At 51.8% G+C, this 21,970-nt stretch overlaps 1 protein-coding gene across 4 annotated transcripts in view; it reads left to right on the forward strand.

The window, feature by feature from the left end:
• The window catches only part of exd (PBX homeobox extradenticle), a 414,455-nt gene that overhangs the window by 277,952 nt on the left and 114,533 nt on the right, over positions 1-21,970 (forward strand). For all 4 annotated transcript variants that reach the window (XR_007602826.3, XR_007602827.3, XM_050196043.3 and 1 more), the window contains exons 4-5: positions 10,367-10,557; positions 20,345-20,480. Coding sequence is in view for 2 of the 4 variants with exons in the window: in XM_050196043.3 (XP_050052000.1) it covers positions 10,367-10,557; positions 20,345-20,480 (327 nt within the window). In the remaining 2 variants the exon portion in view is untranslated. The remainder of the gene's footprint in view (positions 1-10,366; positions 10,558-20,344; positions 20,481-21,970) is intronic.

Below are 21,970 nucleotides of genomic sequence, written 5' to 3' on the forward strand. Positions count from 1 at the left end.
TATGGCATTGTTTTTGAAAGGCTGTTAAAAGGAAAGATAGAGCGACTTCTGCTCACGAGGTAGTCTTTCCAAGTTGTATCGCGCTGACGAAGACGAGACAAGGGCTAAAGTTATTTTTCGTCTTTATACTCCGCAAAGTATTTATCATTACAGCTCGTTTTGATTTAGTCATCTGTGATCGTCGAAGCGCCGAGTAATGATGGTGTTCTTATCACGTTACATCGTCTCCCATGTCACGATCTGACAAGTGTGGCTGGGTTGTCTCCTCGTCTTGGAAGAATGATTAAAGGGCAAACGAGACAGACCGCCGAGCTCCCCCTCAGGGAAAGAATAAGGAAAACTGCAGCATTAAAACGGTATGCTCAAGAAAATATGAGCCTCTTCTTTTTTTCCTTCTTTCTGCTTTTCTTTTTTCGCGAGGTCCGAACGCTATCCGTCATTAATGCTCGGCGTTCTTTTAAGAGCAGCATTTCTTGTTCTCCCTCTGTTTATTGCACGCCCAACTTTTTGTCCTCTTTCGCGGGCTCTTCGTTAGGTTGTTTCGCGGTGTGTTATTATCCTTCGTGTTGGCTCGGGTGCTCCGCTAATTGATACTGGTTATTATGCTGCCAGACCCAAAAGAAGGAAGACGGCGATACAAAAAGAAAGACTTAATTGGACGGGGAGCCCGCAAGAAAACTCGGCCTCGCTCCTGTGAGCGGAACGATTGGTTGCCTATCACACGTTCGTTAGACCCAAGGCGTAAATTATCGATGCTCCTGTGCGCTTGCAATCGCCGAACCCGCCCTCTTCCGCCCACGCATGTTTATTTTTTGTTTAGGTGTTCTTTTTTTCTTGGCCTAACCATTACGGATACTTAGCGTGCACTTCTGTCTCATGACGCCACTAATGCCTGGTCATTAGACTTCGTTTTTTCGTTTCTCTCCTTTTTTTTTTTTCCTTTGCTTTCTAATATGCGCGTTAGGACTTTCCACCACATAATACGCGTGGTTTTGCGCGGGGCTATCGAAGAGAGCTCGTAATGTGTATGCGTTCCTTCAGTGTGCTACCTCATTTGGCTAATGGGCAATCGCAGGTGTGACAGAACTAGGCGAAAATGTGCGAGCTTACCTTCTCCATTAGGCCGGGCCCTTTTCCTGCATCCCTATCTAGCTATACAGTTTTGTTTTTCTTCAATTATTATTTCTGACAAGTTCCGATGCGCATGGTCTGCGCATGTGTTTGTGAATGAAGTGCTCACTTCGCGACACATCTCAAGCGACCGCCTTCGTCCGTACAAGTAAAAAAAGATTATCGGGCGTGATACCTGCGCTCTCGTAGAGAACGTAACGACCGCTGCGCCGTAGGTTGGCTTGGCCTTGGAATTGTGACGCCTCACATTGCGCCCGTCTTTGTGCCCCGCCTTTGCATCGCGGTGCATAGCGCCGAGCGCGAGTCCCGATTGCTGGTGCAGCTCGTGTCGACGGGCGGGCTTTCTGAGAAAGCGCTCCTGACGGTTAACTTTGTCAGTAAGGGAGCGAACATAAAACAAAACAAAAAAGTGGCAGCTCAATCGACGGCGCATCTGCTAATCGGAAACTTGTCAGGGCTGCCGTCGAGGCAAACAAAGCAACAAGGGTGGCAAATAGTCGCCATGTCCTTTTGCGCTTTCTCTGTGTTGGGAATGCTCGACGAAAGGAAAAGCAGCAGCCGATGAAAAGGGGTGCCGAAAGCTGAGCGAAGCGCGCCGGGGGGGATGCGTGTGGAAGGTGTCTTTCCGCCTTGAATGGGGGCGTTGTTTGCATCTTGTTTAGGACGAAGAAGGGTGTCCCAGACAGGCTCGCTCCTCTTCCTTTTTTCCCTGTCCGCTTCTCGTTCTTAATTTTCCCCTTCATCCTGCATTCTTCGCCAGCAGCGGCACTTGGAGAGGAGGGGGATGCCGTCTTTGTCTCGCTTTCAGCGACTGGCTTCGCCGCTTGTTCGCCTGTGTTCTCATCCCGTCCCCTAATTTTTCGCCCCCTTTTCGGAAAATATCTTGTTCCTTTCCGCCGCTTCCTTTCGCGCTGTCTGTCCTCCGCCTCCTTGCTGCCTTTCGCGCAGCTTCCGCCGCTACTGCAGCTGCTGCTGCTGCTGCTCGAACCAGCGTATTGCTGTTTTCTCCGCGGCTTCTTCGGGAGCTCTGCGTGTTTAGCGTGTTGTTCTCTCCTCCCACCACTGGGGGAGGCCTTGGTGCGTGCAGCCTGCGGGGACATCCCTTATTGTTTTTTTTTTTTGCTATTTTGTTTCCGCCGCCTTATTTTTCCTTTTTACCCTCCGCCTGTCTTTTCTCTTCTCCGCCGTCGCTGTGTGCATAGGCGCGCGTCTCAGCAGAGGACGCCGAGCAGCGGCAGCCGGTGGCGGCGGCCTGTGTCCCGTGATGGATGGCGCCCTCCTCTCGAGCACGTCCCCGCCGTCGCCGACCCGCTTCTCTCGCTAATTTCCGGAAGATGCTGATCCTGCTGCGTGCGCCTTTCCTCCTCCGTGCCTTCGCTTCTCGACTGTGGCGTGGGCGACGTCTCTCTCCACTTAGCGTGTAGGAGGTGGTGCGTTTTCACTCCTTCTTATCGGCATCTGTTTCGCTCCCCTTGAAAGCGTTTGGTATCCGGGCTCCCTGCGTTTCGCCACAGTGGAGTGTGTCGTCGCAGCGCTCGGCATCCACGCCCGCCCGCGTTTCCGCGGGCTAGTCTCAGCGGTGCTTTCTGCTCTGCCGAGGGCGCTCGAACAGTCGCCTAGTGCTCCTGACATAACAACTAGCGTCCTCGCGGTGAACTGTGCGATTTAGAGATGCCGCGTCAATGAAACCACAACGCATATGAGTGCGGGAAAGTACGTGGCATCCATTGGATCAGCGTGTTGTATCCGCAGCTCTGGAAAGGGATGTGCACTTTCTCCTTTGCCATGTGATAAGCAGCTTATGACGCTATTGATGTGTACCAGGGGTTGAAGGCTTTTTTTTTCTTTCTTCTGAAGTTGCTGTAACTTGATTTGAGTTGAAAGTTCAAACGATGGCCCATCGGCGGCTTCGTGCAACTTCCCGAAAAGCAGAAACAGCAACAGAGTCGTTGCGAAGCCGGTTAAAATCCGATGTGTGTGTCGCGGCGTTAGAGTTGTATGCATGGCGAAGGATCGACAGAAGGAAGGAAAGAAAAAACAACAAAGAAACAGATCACAGGCATCGCCGCCCACTTTGTTCAAGGAACAGTCAAAAAAGCGCTGTACCAGCTGGTCTTTCCTGCGTTAGATAAAACGAACCTAAAAGCACGTTTGATTCGAGAACTACGACACCTTGGAAGATCAGTGCAGGCTTTTCATCTCCTGCCTGCCCACTGCCGCTTAGTAAATAGTTAATTCACGCGCCTTGTTTTTGTATCTGCAACGCGATTTTGCAAGTAAGAGGTGCGGCATAGCCCGCGGTTAATGACTCACGCCGGTGGCATCAGCTCTATTTTTTAAAAAAATGCTCCCATAATGAACGCAGCAATCTTCACACTGAGACGTAGCAAAAACGGGGCTGTGAAACGCGCCGACCTCGTGGCCTACATTTCGCTTTAAAGGCGAGTCGGCGATCGGGCGTAACCGCGGACATCATCATCGGCGTGGTTCTCCGATTGAAGCGGGAACCACATCCCGGCTGTCTCGCCCCTTTTCGAAGCCGTCGTTACTCGTCGCTGCCAGCGGTAATCGCGTACAGGGCCGCGGACGCGCTGAGCGGCGACCCTCCCTCTCATACGGCATTAGGCGGCGATCATAGGGTCGTTTGCTCTGGGCGCCCCGTGTCGTTACTGCGCGTCTCAAACCGAGGGCCCGGGCGGCGAACGAAGAAGAGCTAAACTCTTCTCCTGCGTGTGTGTTCGCCTGCCGTTGCTGGTGAACGAGCCGCCGCGACTGTTACGGGAAATGGGAGGTCGGCGCTTTTACGACGTGGGCTGCGAATACGACCGGGGCCGATACCGCTGGCGCCGCTACTGTACTGCAGCCGCTGCTGTTGCTTCTGCTTCTCGGCTGGCATTTTATTGCCGCCCGCCCGGCTGCTGCCGTAGACCTCCCCGGTACTCGGGTTGCACCTGCAAGATTTCTCTCCGTTCCCTGGATGCTGGCGCTGCTGTGGAATCGTGTAGGTGTGCTGCTCTGAGTGGCGCTCGCTGGTGAACTTGTAGACGCAGCTAGCGAGGCCGCTCCTGCGGAAGGTGCCGAGGCAAAGATGCGGGCTTTAATTGCTCGAGCGCTATGCGCAACTTCTGCCAACCTGTCCAGAGCCGACTCATTCGTCGTTGCAACGGACGTCGAAGAAGGGGGCCACCGCTGTAATTTACAGTTTGGAAATGGTGGCATTACGCCCCCTAAAGTAAGGATTCTGTCAGTGGAAATGCTCAAGGGACAGGAATTTTGGCCTTGCATGTGAAGTGGCAGTAACAATTATTTCATATGCATGTAATACATCTTTAATTTACCAACTCCTATTAATTAATATTCACTGTTGGAAGCAGCAGCAATCCCGTTACTTGCACGTAGCATGGTTGCTTCTCCTTGTTGTTTGTGGTCGAGCCCTTCTGGTGTGAGCGGCCGCACACTTTTCCAAATCGTTGTTGGTTCCGGGGAGTTACGTGACTGCTCCTCAAAAACGCTCCGGGGAGCATTGCGTTCCTCTTTTTTTTTTTTTTTCTTTACCCGTGGCTGCGGTCGAGAGAAATAGCCGCCTCTGAGCGAACCCTTGAGACTTCCGATAGCCCAAACTGTGCCCCCGGGCCCGGACGCCGTCGGGGCGGGGAGCGCTCCTGTGAGGACAACACCGGGCGCATTGCTGGTTCAGCGGCGCAACGGCCGCTCTACCGCCGACGTGTCGTTTAGCGATTCTCGTTGTCCGCATCGCGCGATGGTAGTGACCCCCCCTCCCCCTCCTGTAACTCGTTTTTATTTATTTCGTTCTCCCTCTCTCAAAACGTGGAATTCTTGCTATTCGTTCAAGAAGGATTTGGCCGTGTATCTTGCGCACGCCGCGGATACACCGATGGCCGTGGTTTCGTCTCTGGGTGAGGCTCTGCGTTGTGTCCACAGTTCTCGCTTGTTTTCCCCCTTTGTTAGAATGTTTTCCTTTTCGACCTTCGGTGTGCGTGCTCTCTATATCCTCCGCTTTGCTTTCTGTCGGGGTCTGGCAGTGATACCCTCCGGCGAATCTTTTGATTGTTTCGTGGTCGTAGTCTCCGGGGTCCTGTTTCCTGTACCAGTGGCGTAGAAAGGCGAAATGTGCGTAAAGAAAAGCAAGCGTTACGATTCCTCCGCGAGCCCGGAAGGTTCGAAGCGCTGGCCGCTGTAGGTCCTGAGCGTCTGCGTTGGCGCGCTAGCCTTGCCTCTGTAGTGTACGTACTTTCTTTTTATTCTTTTATGGCCTGGAGGGTGATCTCTCAGAGTTTTGCTTCTGGTTGCGACTCTCCAGTTTCTTTTTTTTTTTTTTTTTTTTTATCGTGGTATGACACTTACGGGCTCCACAGTGACCAAAATGTTCGTCTCAGATGTAGTGCATTTAATTTATGAAAAGATGGCAGTTACGTTGGGTAGTGGAAACCACCCCGTGTGCGATGGACCTGCAGTAAAGTCGTATCAGTTATCTATTGTAACTGAATTAGCGCAGTAAATTCTATACAGAGGATTTAGTCTACATCGACTGATCTCTTTTGCAAGGACTCCTTCGCGCCGTGCTCAGGTGCTGATGACTGAAGTAAGCTGTTTTTTGGGAGTAACCAGCGCTGAAACTTAGAGTGCCAACAGCAGCGCCGTAAAGCCCAGCCTAGCGAACGGAGGCAAGTTTTCGGCATCACACATGCTGTGATTTCGCGTCAGCAAATTTATGGCTCATCGGTAAGCACGTGTTTCCTGTTCCTGACTTAAGTGCGCACCGGCATGCTAGAACGTAGGAGCGTATGCGCTTTTCGCAACTAGCACGGTCAGGAACAGAGCAGGGCTGGACGCATTGGGCTAAAGCAAACTCTGTGGAATGAGCGCTTCTTCTATCGTTCAAAATGTCCTGTAATTTTTTAGTCTCCCTACCGGACGGCGTCAGCATAATTTAGTTGCACTCCCAAACTGTTGTAGCGCCTCTTAGCCAGCGTTGGTTCCTCATAGGATGTTCGTGTTTCACAACACTCCCCGAATAAAATTTTTCTATTCCATGCGAGAACTCGATGGAGAAGCTTACGAGAAGACGGCAAACACAGCAGGAAATCAACCCTAGGCTGAAAACTCCTCCTGAAGTGGTGTGCAGGGAATAAAAGTATAGCCTCCTGCTCGTAAAGCATTGGTGGAAGTACATGTCTAAAGTAATTTTTACCCTTGACGGCCTCTCCATAGGCGCCCGTGGTAACCGGCACGAAGCGATTCGTCTTCTACGATAATTTGTTAGCTAAAATGGACACAAATGGCCGAACGGCTAATTTATTTTGACCGCTGAATCCTTGAACATATACATTATAGTCTTCCTTGTCAACTAGTAGTCTCAAAACGTTTCCTCGTTTCTTTAGTGCACTTTTCTCCTTGCGTCATCCTAGTCGTAGTTGCACCCAACATGCACATGTTGGGTGCTGCTATTGCGGAGTGCTATAACTAGTGATTTACCGATTCGCGTCAGGCTTGCGTTAGACGAAAGTTGGCCTTTCATTATGAAATCACTTGCGGCTACGTTTTACTATGGACGATTGGGCTGGACGATACCGAACGAATCGAGCTCCCTCGTAGAGCCGATCCAACTCCGGCGTGCTTGCGCCCATTCCTGGTGAGAACCGCCCAAGGGGTATTTCTCTCATTTTGTTTTCTACGCTGATTTAACCGCGCGGCTGGTGAAAGCGTCCGTCGGGTGAAAAGTGATCGGGACTCCACGCACCGGTAGCGCTCTCTCCTTGCTCGGTCACACTGAAAGGGCGACTCGAGAAACGCCAACCGAGCGAGCTTTCAGCATCGCCGTACGTTTGTCCGTTCGCCTGATCGTTTGGTTGGCCGAAAAAAAAGGGCCTTGGGGAGAGGGGAGGGGGGGAGAAGAGAACAGTGTATACGATGCGCGTCTTTTTTTTTTGGAGTAGCGCTGGTTTCGCCTGCTGCGCCGCGGAGGAGGACGGCTGGTAGAGGCTGTGAGAGAGGCAAGCTAGCGACCGCCGCCGCCTCGGTGGCCGGCCGTGTCTCTTTTGTGTCGCTGGGCGCCCCGGCGCTATCGACAGGATGCGAGCTGACGAAAAGAGGTTTGATGGAGAAGAAGGGTGGGGAGGCCGCTTTCCTTTCGATTCCAGTTCTCCCTCCCGAGCGCCTTGGGGCGGCGGCGAGCCTTGTTCTCTGGACGCGTAATAGATGATGCCCATTAAGAGAAATGGTTACCACACTCATCACTGTCCCCGCGAACAAACAGGGGGCCTCCAGGAAATGGCAGCCTTCCAGGGAGAACGGAACCCTAGAACGCCCTCCGCTCTTTCCTCCCTTCGGCTGCCCTGCGGCGGCGGCTGCCTACACCATTGAACGGCGGCACGCACGTTGGCCAGCAGCGAGCGGGGCAGAAACTGCACCAAATTGTGTGTATATGCGGATAAAATGGTTCAACTAAAGCGTCAAGCAGAGGAGAATCGAAAGATGAGAGCGAAAAAGAAAGAAAGAAATGAGCCTTTTCGTTGTTATTGTCTGCGTTTGTTTCTGTGCTCCTAGGAAAGGATCTGTGATAGCCAGATGATAGCCAACGGCGCGGAGGGAGCTCTAGTTCTTGACCAATAGTGACTTGTGACGGCAGTCACGTGTGTGGCGTCCGGCCAATGGTGCTCACGAACGAGCGAGAGGGAGCCGCAAGGAGTTGGTGCGTGAGCTACATTTAGCTACGCGTTCTGCTTGCTTGAGTGTGGGGAGGGAAGACTGTGATCGTGTTTCTACCGTGATCTTGTCGGACTCTCGGAAAAATGCCCCCCTCCCTCTTTTTCTTCTCGTAATGTTTCAATGAATCGCTACTCCTCTCACATGGTCCCTTTGATGCTGCGTCTTCGTTCTGTGGTGGATGCGCCAAGCTGCCGGCCGAAAGGGTCTGCCTTCTACGATGTCTGTCGTTCTGCTGCTCTATTGCCTTGTGTGCCGCTTCGCAGAGGTGGAAAAAAAAAAAAAAAGGCCGCTTGTGAGCCATTTCCAATCTGCTAAATTACTTGTTTTTCCGACGTCCTTGTCCCTTCGCCCATTACATCCGTTTACTTTTTCAACGTACAACGCGATTTGCGTGTTGCTAGTCGTTCGGTAACGTTTCCTGTTCGACTCCGGTAGCTTTGCATGACTTTTCAATGGATGTGCGCTGTTTCGGGCTATTGTGTGCTTCCTTTTGATAACAGCGATTCTTCGCGCAGATGTCGAGACCTAAAGCGGATATTTTTATATTTTGTCAACCTGTGGAGCCTGTGGAGCTCTGATTTGTCTGGATCCGAACGTCGGAGTCTCTAAAAAACAGGCAGTAATACAGCAAAGCCCAACTCAATACCCATAGCAGTTAGTGCCTCTGAAGCAACTATTCTGCCCAAAACGAAAGTACGACGAAGTACCACTACCTTGTGGTGCATCGCCAGTGGGCAAATATTTCATCCAAAGTTGCAACTGGTCGTGATATTCAGGTCGAGTGGGCAATTCAAGGTGCCTGCAGAGCAGCCTTGTTGTGTGCTCTTGATTTTCGCTCAGCATCAACTTAACGCCGCTATTGGTACCATAGTTACTCGTAGCGCTGCGCGCCAAGTCTACTCGCGACGTGTAATAGATAAAAAATAAAAATAAAGTAAAAAAACTGGTGCCATTTTCCACACCGTTCGCGGTGTAGGCCATTTAACCTGAATGTTTCCCCGCCCTTAATTTGGAGTTGCTGCACTCTGAATTCACATCTGCGCGCCTGTCAGTCCGAATCTTGTGCACGAAGCGAACGCTTTGCGTCCGGCGAGCAGCGACCTCCCCGCACGCTGTCTTTCCCGCATTAGCACCCTTGCCGCGGGAAAGCCGAACGCGCGGATGCGTGATGGGCTTGCGCGCGGCGTCCGCCGCTCTGCGGCCGCAGCGCGTGAACTCGCCCGTGGCCGTAGTGCCTCTGTAGCATTTACCGCCGCCTAACGCTTTTTATCTCTCCCCCCGCTCTTGTTTCTTCATTTTCGCCACCGCCCGTGTACGTTCTCTAACTATGGCCGGACCTAGTTTCGGTGTGGGCTTCGCTACACTCTGCTCTGACGGCGTGACGCCTGGCCGCTTGTCCGTTTGAATTTAACGCCCGGCGTGTGACGGGCCGTCCGATCAGTGTTTGGCCACGTCCCATAATGCTATTATTTGGGCAGCAACAGCAGCGCCGAGGAAAAACTGGCCTCCGCCGGGAACTTTGTTGGCCAGCCCGTTTCAATCAGATAAAGGGCCTCTGTGGGCTGGAAGGCCACCAGAAGAGAAGAGGGAATGAGCCCGCTTCGCGCACCTTCTGCCGGTCACCCCTCCCTCTTTCTGTGCTCCCGTGTGGGCGCTTGGCTGTCAGCCGGCGGCCGATGGAAACCAAGCCACCATCGCCGATGATTAGGCATCCCCACCCGCGCAGCCATGCGCGCGTTGTGCGCTTGCTCGTTGGCTCGGGCCTACGCCCAGTGCGCTGTTGCGTTCCTACTGGCTTGGAGATTGCCGTGTTTTCATCCAGGGCGGCCAATGCTCCCTTTGCTCCCTGCGGTTGGAGTCCGATTCGTTCTCGCGCTGGATGCGCGAGAATGCCTCGGAAAACTCCATGCCATCTTTGTCCACGTTGTCCTTTGACCCGTATTTCAGCGAAAGCGGCTTTTTCACATGACGTATCCAGCGCTCCCTCCGCCGCCACTTCGTCCAGTCAAGCATTCATGTCAGCAACTTTGTAGGCATAGCTGTACACGCTCTGCAAAGAGCCTGGATGTGCCAGTACACAGTGCTGCGTGTACTGCGTGTACACAGTGATGTGTGAGGTTGCTATAAACTATTAGAGCTTCGTGTCGTATTTTTTGCCATAGATTTCGGGAGACCTCAGGGTGTCAATAAAGTTCGGCTCATCATCGCGCGGGTGGCTGAGAGGGTATGACCGCCCTTTATTGAAGGGTCCTTTCCCAGGTGGATATCCTTGCTGCTATGATGGTGGCGCACCTGTGTAGTACGCTGGAGGTTCGGAAGCTTTTACATAGTCTAAGTCCCATTATCTATATTTCGCAACGTCCGGCAATCGTCTCGCGCGAACTGATTGAACCACGGGTTGAGATGCACGCATTTATTATTCGCCAACGCCCAAAAGTGACTGCGCTTTCGTGGTCGCTGAATGTGTGGACGTCGCTGACCCGTGTCGCTTTCTGTCCTTTTCCAGGCGTGCAACGAGTTCACGACGCACGTGATGAACCTGCTGCGCGAGCAGAGCCGGACGCGTCCCATCACGCCGAAGGAGATCGAGCGCATGGTCCAGATAATCCACAAGAAGTTCAATTCCATCCAGGTGCAGCTCAAGCAGAGCACCTGCGAAGCCGTCATGATCCTCCGCTCCAGGTTCCTCGACGCCAGGTACGTGGCGCCTCTCCCATCTGTGGTGTTCCCGCGGTTGCATTTCGGCGTTCCAGAGGCGGCACGAGCCCGATTTCGGCGGGCGAGGAGCTAGCGATTTGCCTGCCGCGGGTGCATCAGCGGTGCGGTGTTGCTCGCTCGGAACACCGCCTCTAATTCGGGCATATCGTTTTTACTGCAGTTCTACAGCTAAATATGTTTTTCACCAGGAGTGGTCCCTATGGCAGTTTGGTGCATTCCGCGCGAATAAAGTAGTTCAGTCATACACGCAACTCGTATGATAACGACTTTCGATGATAAAATAAAAAATTTGGCGTTCTTTTTTTTTTTTTCTTGTAGCTTTATAGCAGCGATATGTAGCACAGTACTGCTGTTTCAGTTCAGTTAAGCAACGTAGCGCGTACGCGCCATAAAGTTTGCGCCCTCTGTCTGACCCTAGTAACTTTGTTTTGTAAAGGCTTGAAATGGGCTGCTGGCCTTGTGCGACTCTGTGCCGACCTCTTCTGTGTTCGGCAGTGCTGTGCCAAGCGTTGCTTTCGCTAAACCTTTTCCTGCGCACCGCCGCTGTTGCATTCGTGTACGCGCTCTAATGAATTCCGTGCGGACCGATGTTCGCCTTTCAGGGCAGTGGAATATGGTGAGAAAATGAACAAAAAGCGAAAAGTAAAAACGCCATCAGCGCCTGGCATCGAAAAAACAAAAGCGAAAGTGCCCGCGCGGCTTTTATCTGCAGGATAAGCCGTGATAAATCTACCCCGCTCGTCCCTGCAGCATGCGTTCGCGCTTCGCAGCGTCCGTGGGAAGCCGCTCTTATTATTCTCAGCGTCCCTCGGGATCTTCCCCTTGAGACTTGAGAGGGGAGGGGGGGCTCTCTGCTCTGAGTGGCGAGCGTCGCGGTTCGAACCCCTGCCTCACACCGTGCAGGCGAAAATACCAAGCCGGGGCTTCCTTTCTCTTTCTTCTCTTTCTTTTCTTTCTCGTGCGCTTTCGGCTCTTCGCTTATCTTCGTTTGTGTTGCCGTTGTTTCAGCGTTGCTTTCGTGCAGGGCAACTTTTTAAACGCGAGCCTTCGCGTCAAAATAAAAAAAAAATGACAGAAAATCCCGCTCGCTCATGCTAGTTCGCGGCATTATGCGGCGTGCACGTTGTGTGCATGCGGTATTGAGGGTGCTATGCACGCGCGCTTGTGTGTGTGTGTGTGTGTGTGTGTGTGTGTGTGTGTGTGTGTGTGTGTGTGTGTGTGTGTGTGTGTGTGTGTGTGTGTGTGTGTGTGTGTGTGTGCGCGTGCGCGTGTGCGTGCGTGCGTGCGTGCGTGCGCGTGTGCGTGTGTGAGCGCGCAACTGCCGGAGTCCAGAGGATTTCGCGGGGGAGCTCAGAAAGCGCGAGGCGGAGTGGGGTGAGGCTCGGGCGGTCCTTCAATTTTTCTTCGAGAGGGTTGATAAACAAATTAAGGAGCGCGAGTGGTGAGCCTCTGCGGCCGCCATCGCTGCTGCTGCTGTTCTGCCCTCGCGAGAGCGGCGCGGTGGCAGCGGCCTTACGCTGCCGCTGCTGCCATAATTCAAAACCGGAGCGCGCAAGGAGGCTGACTTGAAAGAACTCTCTATCGCGGGGTTGATGTTTATGGTTTGTGCCACGGCGGGGGCTTGGGCGCTGGCTTGGACTCCCCCGCCCCCCTCCTCTCTATATAGCCTGCTCCAGCTGCCGGCTTTTCAGAGCAAAAAAAAAAAAAAAGAAAAAAAAAGACAAATACAAACGCGCAGGAAGCCGCCTCTCTCTCTGAGAGGCTGCTAGGAGCTGGACCCGTCTCGGTCTGAATAAATAACAATTAAAAGTTCACTGTTTTATTTTTCTTTCTTTCCCTACCTCCTTCTGTTCTTTCTGCTTGCTGGCATGAAGCTCATGATTCCAGATGCAAAGCCGAGCCACGCGAAGATATTCTGAGTGGGTCGTGAGAAAGAAATTATGAGTGATGAAATAAAAATTAGGGCTGAAAGGATGAAAAGAGCAGTGTGGCGGAGAGTGTTACGTATAGCGGCTGAGAAATCAGGGGACGGCTGTGTCTTATTAAGCCGCGATTTATAAATAAACTCCCGAGAAAGTCTCTCTCGCGTAATTAAATTAAAAGTGCTCGCGCCGCTCGCCTCGCGCACCCTTAGAAACGCGAGGGGGCGGGAGGGGGGGGGGGGGGGTGAAAAAGAATGGTCGCCTTCGCTTTAATGTTGCAAGCCTCTAAACTTGCACGCCGTCTTATCTTTATTTCTTATTATTTTTATTTCCCCTGTTTTTTTTACTCCTGCATGGTGTTGCCACAATGTTTTCGCGAATGTGCCCTCCCTGCACGTCGTTCTGGCGGCCCTTGTACGTTTGGTGAACCTGCGGCATATGCATTGGCTGTGTTATTGTTTTGGTGCTGATATTAGTCACAGCCTCCCCTTTACCCTTCTTTCGGTTATATATATTATTTTTCCTATGAGTGCGGGAAGTTTGCAGGAAGCCTTGAGAGTAACCTGCTGAAGGAAAGGGCATGTACAGAGAAGTTTGATGCAGCCTCTAATGCAGGCGCTGGGCGATCGCAAAGTTTTTCATTCAAGTTTGCTATCGTGAAGACCTAGCGCCGATACTAATTCTTCGCGCTCGCTGTTTTTGTGTAACAGCACTTGTTATTGCCGTCCAGTAGAAAGTGGTTCCTAAGCCCATGACTTGGGCGTCCAGTTTTTAAAATTTTTGTCTTTACGCCTCCCCTAATCTCGCCGTTGCGTTGAATATGTTCGCGCATATCTTGGTGAGCTAAGAGTTTGAAGCGGGGCGGGGGTGAGTATTTATCGCCGGCGCTTATTAAAGCGGGGCCCCTTTTCTTTCGTGATGGCGGTGAAAAGGCGATAGTAGCGGCTAGGCGCTGCATTTTTTTTCATGCGTAGCCGCCACGTTGAGACGCGTTGCGTCGCCCTTTATTTTACAATATATATTTATGTACATATATAGATCCATATTTTTGCTTTCTAGGTCGTACGCGCGAACGATATCGCTGAACGGGCCGTGCGATTTCGCCGGTTATTAATGGGAACCGCGCGGTTCGGTTCTGGGTGAAAAAGAGAAAACGGCAACGCAAAGGAACGTACCGGGGAGGGGCAAGTGTTCGCCTGATTAACGACGCCACTTTCAGACTGCGCTTTACACTCTGCGACCCGGGAAGAGCCGTGCAGTAAGCCGTCGCCTTTAAGAGCGAACTTGTTTCTCGGCGCCTTTGGGCGAGCGCTGTAGAGGATTGAAGAGGTTTCAGTTGTCGAAAAGAAAAAAATTAATAACGGCTTGGACTCGGTTGACCCGTTTTGCACTCGGTTGCTAGCGCAGCGCTCCCAAGTGCATGCGCACGGTTGTTCCCCGAGACTTGGGTTACACAGCCCGAATTTCCGTGAATGGTGCTCGACCTGCAGCATGTTCACTGTCAATCAGCGATGTCGCCTGCGCGCTTCACACCGCGGCTTCTTCGTGGCTCGCACGTTCCCTGGTCGCGTAAAAACCGAGTGGACGTCACCTCTGGCGGGTGATGTCCTTGGGGTGCCTCCTGCATAGTGCAGGGTGTTGCTCGTCTTGATCGTTGCTCCGCTTGGTTCTTTCTCACCTGCGCGGGCTATCATTCGCTTTACAAAAGAGTGTGTAGTCGCTGGATGTTGCGTTTTGTGTGGCTCCGGCGCGCGCTACGGCGGTTTGAGCGCGTGTCGCGCCACACGGCGTTAGCGTTATTTGGAGGCCGACACGCGACATAGTGTAGGGGCTTTTGTTGCTGAGTGGCACTATCTACGACGAGTGCGTTCGGCGAACTCGCTTCACTTCAGTTACTCTCCGTGCAGCAGCATCTGTAAAAGTAATCAAGGACAGAAAAAACAAAACAAAAAAAGCGCACACAAAGGTAGCTTAGCATTTTTGCACGGTTATCATGAAGAGCTTGATAATCTTGCGAAAGTACTTTTCCAACTGCGCTTGTTTCAATCAACCCGAAAGAACCGTCTGACGTCATCCACTGCTCACTTTCAGTGGCAGCCGCTGTTGGCGTTCACCCTCCGTATGTATGTACAGCAAATGGAAAATTTCCCAGGTGCGCGACCACGGCCGGTGTTGTGCCGCCCGAGCACTTTCTGTGAACTGCATCTCACAAGTGTACTTTAATAATAAAAATAACGGAACCTTAATTATTGCTTTCGAATTGCTAGTAATCATTTCAAGCAATTTTATGTATCATTCAGTCGTCACTGCAATTAATCCAAAATAATCCTCATTTTATTTCACCGTTTAGCACCTACACTCTTAAGCAAAATTACGCCCTTTGCCACACAACAGTAATCGTCATCTGTCTTGTCCGCATTTCCTTTCTTTAACGCGGCGAGCCCGGTACTTCGAAGTCGAGAACGGCATGCCCGTTAACAGCATGACAGAGCATTCTCGACAGGAAAGTAGCGAGCACAGCGTTTTTAAGGGAGGAAGCGCAAGCAAGACAGATGACGATTATTGTTGTGTGCCAAATATACACCCCAAAGGGTGTACATTTGCTTAAGAGTGTAGCCGCGCTCAGAAAATTTAACTCAGTCGAGCCACGCTCTTAAAACATTTGCACTCTTTGGAATGTATATCTGCCCCACAACAACAATCATCTGCCGTGCTTGCGTTTCGATTTTTGAATATGCTGCGCTCGCTACTGCCCTGACGAGAATGCTGTGTCACGCTGATAACGCGCATGCCGTTCCTGACTTGAAAGTACCGGACTGGCAGCGTTAAAGAACGGAAACGCGGGAAAGACAGAAGACTATTGTTGTGGGACAAGATAAGCCCCGAAGGGTGTAAATATTTTAAAGAGTGCATGTTCACTTGCTCATAGTGGCGCTGAATCCGGCAGTCTACGCTCTTAAAAAAGTTTACACCCTTTGGGGATTATCTTGTCCCACAACAACAATCGTCATCTGTCTTGCCTTCATTTCCTTTCCTTAACGCTGCGAGCCCAGTACTTCCAAGTCACGAACGGCGTGTGCGTTATCAGCGTGACAGCATTCTCGTCAGGACAATAGCGAACGCTGAGTTTTCATGAATGGAAACGCAAGCAAAGCAGATGACGTATTGTTGTGGGACAAGATAAGCCCCAAATAGTGCAAACTATTTTTAAGGGTTTAGGTTATTTGTGACACAGCTGGAAGGGAGTTTTCTCAATCAGTATATCTTGTTATTCGTAAGTCTATGTGTGTGCCCACCAAAGATTATAGCGTACTTCCATTCAGGCCGCGCAGGAAGAAACTGGTCATAATAAAACTCTTGTTCTCTTCTCTCTTCACTTCTGGTTTTGTCGTAATAACGCAACAATGTCGGCGATCTGCCGCACAGTCGAATATACGTGTATCAATGAGCTCTGCTTATTGTAGTACTGGTGGACATGACAGGGGAGCAGTCAGTGGAGGTCAACTTTTCACTAAGAACTTGCCAGCGGCGTTTTCTATTCGTTTCTCTCTTTCTCTCTGAGTCAATTTTTTTTTTTTTTTTTTCGAACGAAAACGCATTTTTTAAAGGGTGGGAGGAAGGGGGAGGAATCGCGTTTCATTTAATCGCCAGAGCGGGACATACAAGCAAGATATGGGAGGAGGGGTAGCAGGTTCAAATTTGGCGAATTGCGGACGAAATGCAGCGAAGTGACGAAATATGACGCTAGTGAACGACGCAGGAGGGCAGAAAGCTCGCGGAGGGGGAGGGGGGGGGGGGCAGACGAGAGAAAAATTGGGATGCGAGAGTGATGGATGGGAAGTTGAACGGCGGCGTCCTCGTAGCCGGCTGTCTGCGATGACATCCGTCGCCGACGTACGCGGACCCCGGCGGGAGGCGCAAAAAAATAAAAAAGTAATGGCATTTTTGGAAAATGAAGGCCCAGGCGGGAATGGATGCAGCAGCAAGATAGTCGTCAACCTAAGTACCGACGCTTCGGCAGCGTTCGCCATTCCCGTAGGGGGGAAGGGCGACTCTTACGCGCTGACTCCTTTCTTGGTGCCTTTATCTATTGCCTTCGAGCGCGTCTCGTTTGAGTCATACCGGCACCTCCTGATCCGTTGAGTGGCACGAGTTTGTGAGACGGAACCGGGAACGACGTAGAAAGAAGGGAACGAAGACTACGGCACGGATAACTTTATAGTTTGTTCGTGTATCTGTCGCAGCATTGCGTAACGCGTCCCGCGCATGCCGTTGCTTGATCATGCTTTCAGCAGCAATGGCGGCGGCAGATGGTACCCGCGACGTCCATGCCAATTTGCGCCATTTCTCTCCCTTCTCACTACCCCTGCGCCCCCTTCTCTCGTTATATTTCCTCTTTTCTTACTTTTTTTGATAAAGCGTTAAAGGCAGGGGATGAAGTGAGTATGTCACAACGTGCAGCAGCAGCGATTGCATTCCCTCGCTGGTTCCCTTTTTCGGTATTTCATCTTCATCTCCTGCCTCTCGTCTCTCCCGCATCATTCGCTTCCTCTCAGTCCCTTTCCTTCCTTCGATCCTTGTGACCTGCCGCGTTCGCTTGTTCCTATCTTTCTGCGTGCAACCCTCCGTGCGAAGGAGGCCGTACCACCATTTCCGCCAGTAGCACTGTAGAGAGTCATCTCAATTGGCGCATTTGATGCTCCTTGAACACCGCTTCACTGGAGTTCTCTCGACCTGCGAACGTCCGTGATCGCAGGGATCGGAGTTCGCGCTAAACCACTCAAGTTCGCCATTGCCCTTGTCGTACCTCTGTTCCACCGCGTCATATTAAGTCTTAGACCAATCGTCTCTGGCCGCTTTTCTCTCTCTCTTTATCGGCTTTCTTCTTCTTCTCGCAGACAGGAGTGCTAGTCACTCCAGACCAATCAAGTATATCAGTGCCCCATTCTCCTCTGGTAACTGCCTTCATTTTGGTGCTTCAATCTTCGGGCGCTCATTTGCATGTCGCGTCTCTCTTCACTCGGCTCTCGAGCAATCTGAGGACGGAAGACAGGCTCGCGCTCTTCCGCGCTTAAACGAGGGAGCGGGGGTGAGAGGAAGGGAGAATGCTTAGAGCAGCGCGGCGGCAAAGAAGAGAACCTGATGGAGGAAAGTCATCGCTCTGCATGCGCTGTTGCTTCGCGCTTTCGCGTCTCCTGCATGGCAGCAGCCACCAATCGTGCGGCATGCGCTAATGATTGGCTTCTGCTGCTGCTTATGGCGCGTCTCGCTTTTGTAACGACATAAAAGAAACCAAGTGTAGAGAGCGATGAGCGTGTCGGTGAAATGATGTACCGGAACCTCTCTCTCTCTCTCCCCTGTTCCTTTGCATCTTGCAGATTTACTTATTGGGCCTCCAATCAGTGACTGTTCGCGGCCAGTATTAAAGAAACGGAATAAGGAAGCCAATCTGCGTATACAGATTTAAAAAAAAAATCCAGATGAGTAGTGCTGAAACGACGCAACCGTCCGTAGCCGCATCGCGAAGAGCAAATGTACAGGGAGGGCGCAAGGCCGTCGCCTCAGCTTCTGAGCGATCTGCGGGCGTAACGTCGCGTCGTGGGCGGAGGCGAGCATTCGTTTTCTCGCGCCACTTACAGGCTTGCATTGAACCAGATGAAGACTGAATGAAGGACTGCGGAGGAGTACGTGAGGCAAATGCATCGGGAGAGATGAAGGGCTCCCTTTTTTAACGGACAAGCTCGGAAATGAGCGCCATGGAGGAATTTTTAAAGGCCGATAGACGTCGCGAAAGCGTGTCAAGAAGCGGCAGAGAACTAGAAGGTTACTCGCAAAGCGAAAATGGCAGCGTGTAGAAGAAAAAGAAAGTGAAGAAATTGAGCAGGCAATGAGGGTGAACCTAGAGAGAGAGAGAGAGCAGAGAGGTTCAGGATGAGTCGAGCTGCCGTTCATCGCCGTTTTGGGCAACGGCAGCGTGACGACTGCGTGGCTTCCTTCTTTTTCTTCGTTATTTTTTTAATTTTTATTCTCAGAGGCGTTACACGCCTGGGAGCACGCAACCCGAATGAATGGATCGCAAATCTAAAGTTCGTTAGAATAATCGCGCAATTTATAACGGACCCTCCTTCACCTCTCTCTCCCTCTATCTGGTGCCGCGCGGCCCAGCCCACTTTTTCGTCGCATGTTTCTCCTCCGCATCCTCAAGAAAAGATGCTTTATAAGCCGCTCTGTTGAGCCGGGCGTATTTCTTCTCTGCCGCCCGCTTGTCCGGGTGGTGCGATCCGTTATATTCGAATGCCCGGAAGCTTCTTTCGCTGTCGGCGTTTCGAAACATTCTTTGTCCCCCTTAGTATTATTATTTTATTTTCATTTCTTACTTTTGGTGTTAGCCATTTGCCACCATGCCTAGCAAAGCGCTCACGGCAGCTTCGAGGGTGCGGCAGTCAGTGCTTGTCGTCACGCGGCTCGCTATGTCACGTGCCGTTTGCTCTGTTTCCCTTTTTCTTTTTTTCTTTTTTCATCTCTCGCATCTTTCCTTCCCCGTGTCGACGGCGACTGATGGTGTCTCCGTGTCACCGCGCGCTCATTTGTCCACGTCTTGTCGGCGTCGCCGTTGTGGAGGTCTTTCTCCCACCCTCCCCCGTTTCTTTCCATCTCTTTTGTGTCTGTCAAGGGAGAAATAAACAAAAAGGGTGGCCCGTCGGGGCTCTCTTCATTACCGCGGTGTGTTTATGCACAATCTGGAAACAAGTGAACCCTGGTACCTTATAAACATGGCCGGAAAGTACTAGCTGCTATAGGGCAGTTACATGCGTTTCAGCTTTAAAAAATTAATAACAATAAATAAAAACAATGCAGTGCGATTTCAGCAAGGGTCTTATTAGGGTTAGCATTTTGTGAGACGCCATCTTGCCTTCGTGTTTTCCGTAATCACGAGTTCGATCAGGGTCTGCTTAAGAGTGACTGGTTAAAACAATGGAAGTCAGTCTGTGTACAGCATTGACAACGTGAAAATTGGACCCGTGGTTTGATTGCGTCGACAGATAGCCCCCTGATCAACTAGCCTTTTGTCGCAGAAAATTCCCGACGCCCAGCGCTGTCGTCATTTGATCTGCTGGGAAGAGCCGCGTGAGCCATCATTTCGTGTACATATATATGCGCCTCCTTCGAACAACTGTCTGTGGGAACCACTAGGACACATGAGCGTTTCATTTTTTTTTTTTTTTCGTTTCCGCGCCTACACTCGCCTTGGCAGTGTCGTATTCCCCCGCCCCCCTCCCTTATCTTCCATCCACCTTTTCCTGCTTTGCCATTGCAGGGAGGATAGCAAACCGGATATTCCCATCTGGTTAGCATCCCTACCTTTCCCTTTATTCATCTCTCTCTCTCTCTCTCTCTCTCTCTCACGTGAGCCATCAAGGCTCACTGCAAAAATCAAGGGCTGAGCAAACGTTCCCAGGCTCATATGAGCAAGAGCCGGAACTGTGCTCGCGTGATGTTGTGAACGGGGTTCTTTCCTGTCGCACCGTACCTACGCGTCTAAATGTCCCCTCTCTTCCTTTCGCGTAAGAATATTATTTGAAGCCAGTTTGCGTCGTTCCCTTTGTGAATTGGCGCGCTGGGGGAGAGTGTCGCCAAGCGAAACAGGCGTTCTCGGTGTGGGCACCGTCGACGGTCTCCGTGAACCGAGTTCGAATGCGTCGATGCAAATGGAGGAAGCGTTGCTCGTTGGGAGCGATAGACATGGATGACTCGCGCGGTACCACTGTACATGACCGCGTTTCGCTCCGTCGAAGTGTGTTGAGCTTACTTTGAACTTCTGGTGTCTCGTGTTCTCATTTCAGGCGGAAGAGGCGGAACTTCAGCAAGCAGGCGACGGAGATCCTGAACGAGTACTTCTACTCGCACCTTAGCAACCCGTACCCGTCGGAGGAAGCCAAGGAGGAACTCGCAAGGAAGTGCGGCATCACTGTCTCTCAGGTTCGTTTGCCCTCGGACGCACTCGACGGCGTCCCGCGTTTACGGCGCGCCGCTTTCAAACATTCCAAGTGCCGACGTGTTTCACTCGAAAATCTGATGACTCTGGAAAAACGTCTTTCGGTCAACTTTTCGTTACCCGTTTTCCTTCTGCGGTTTGCTTGAAAACGCCAATGCAGAGTTTGCTCATTATGTGCGTAGTGCATATTGATATATACCTGTGACGTCCGCTGTGGCTGTTTTGGAATTTCTCTACAAGTAGCTTGTGCGCTATTGGACGCGGTTTAGAATAACTAATGTAAATTTCGCGTCCTCCCTTTGGCGCTCTCTGAGCAACGGATTCTCCTCTATTAGTGTTTTTGTTTGAAGGCGCCTTAGTTGCCTTGGTATTTTTGAGAAGTGACAGGCTGCATTGCGTTCTATAGGAAACATAGCTGGCGACTTGCGTGGATCTGCACCGCTGCTAATTGAAGTCGTTATACGCGTACCGCTTTTTTTTTTTTTTTTTTTTTTTTTTTTGCTTCTGCATTATTTTCGTCGATCGTACTGTTATGAGCATCCTCGGAAACACAATTAGAGTGCGTAGGAATCCTCTTCCTCGGCATTTCAAAGCGCAAAACGAACCTAGCTCCGGAACGGAACGCATCATCCGAGGAGCGCCCAGTGGGAGAACTAATTGCCGCCACTTCGGTGCGCAGCGCCGTCGCAGCCGGAGCAACAGAAAGGTGACACGCGGGGCGTGACGCTGCCGGTCGGCAGTTAGAATTCTATCCGGAGCCCGTCCCTCCGACTGAAAAATCCTCGTCTCTCGCGACCTTTTGCGCGGCAACAAAACGAGCGAGAAATTAAGCGGCGCGATATGGCGGGTCGCGAATGCGTGCTTTGCTCGTCGTAGCCGCCGAAGTGCGCCCAGACTCGGTGTGGGCGCGCGCGAATGTGCGCGCGTTCTCATCTCCCTGATTGGCAAGAGCGCGGGGTCGGAGGGTGAGAACCGACTCGGCGCAATCCTACCATGCGCCGTCGGAGAGGGCAGCGCGCCGAGCTTGCGTTGCGCCTTGGGGAGGACTTTTGGGAGCATCTCGTTTAAGGTAGTTAAGCGGGGCTAATTGAGGAAGCGGCGCGCACTTCTCCGCTCTTTGCCTAATCGCTTCTGAAGCGGCGCCTGGATGTTTCCTCCCGCGGCGGTCGTGTGCTCTTTTCATCCTCGCCGCCCCCTCCCCCCTTCCTGCGTCTGTTCGGCGCAGGCTCGGCGGTCCGCTTGTGAGCGGTGTGCGCCCTGCGGTATCATACGGTGCGTGTAGGGCACGGCGAGTGTTCGCTCGGGGAATGGAATATTAGCGAGCGGTAAATACGGCCTACAATTTCGCACAACGGAGAGTTTGACCTGAAGTATGTGAAGGCCGAACGAGCTGCGACGGACTAGTACACGGTGCGTGAAGTTGCGCGAGCCGATGTAATTCGACCCTTCACCTACCGGGTTATAACGGATAATG

This window comes from Dermacentor andersoni, chromosome 1 (assembly GCF_023375885.2).
Source record: "Dermacentor andersoni chromosome 1, qqDerAnde1_hic_scaffold, whole genome shotgun sequence".
Lineage (NCBI taxonomy): Eukaryota > Metazoa > Arthropoda > Arachnida > Ixodida > Ixodidae > Dermacentor > Dermacentor andersoni.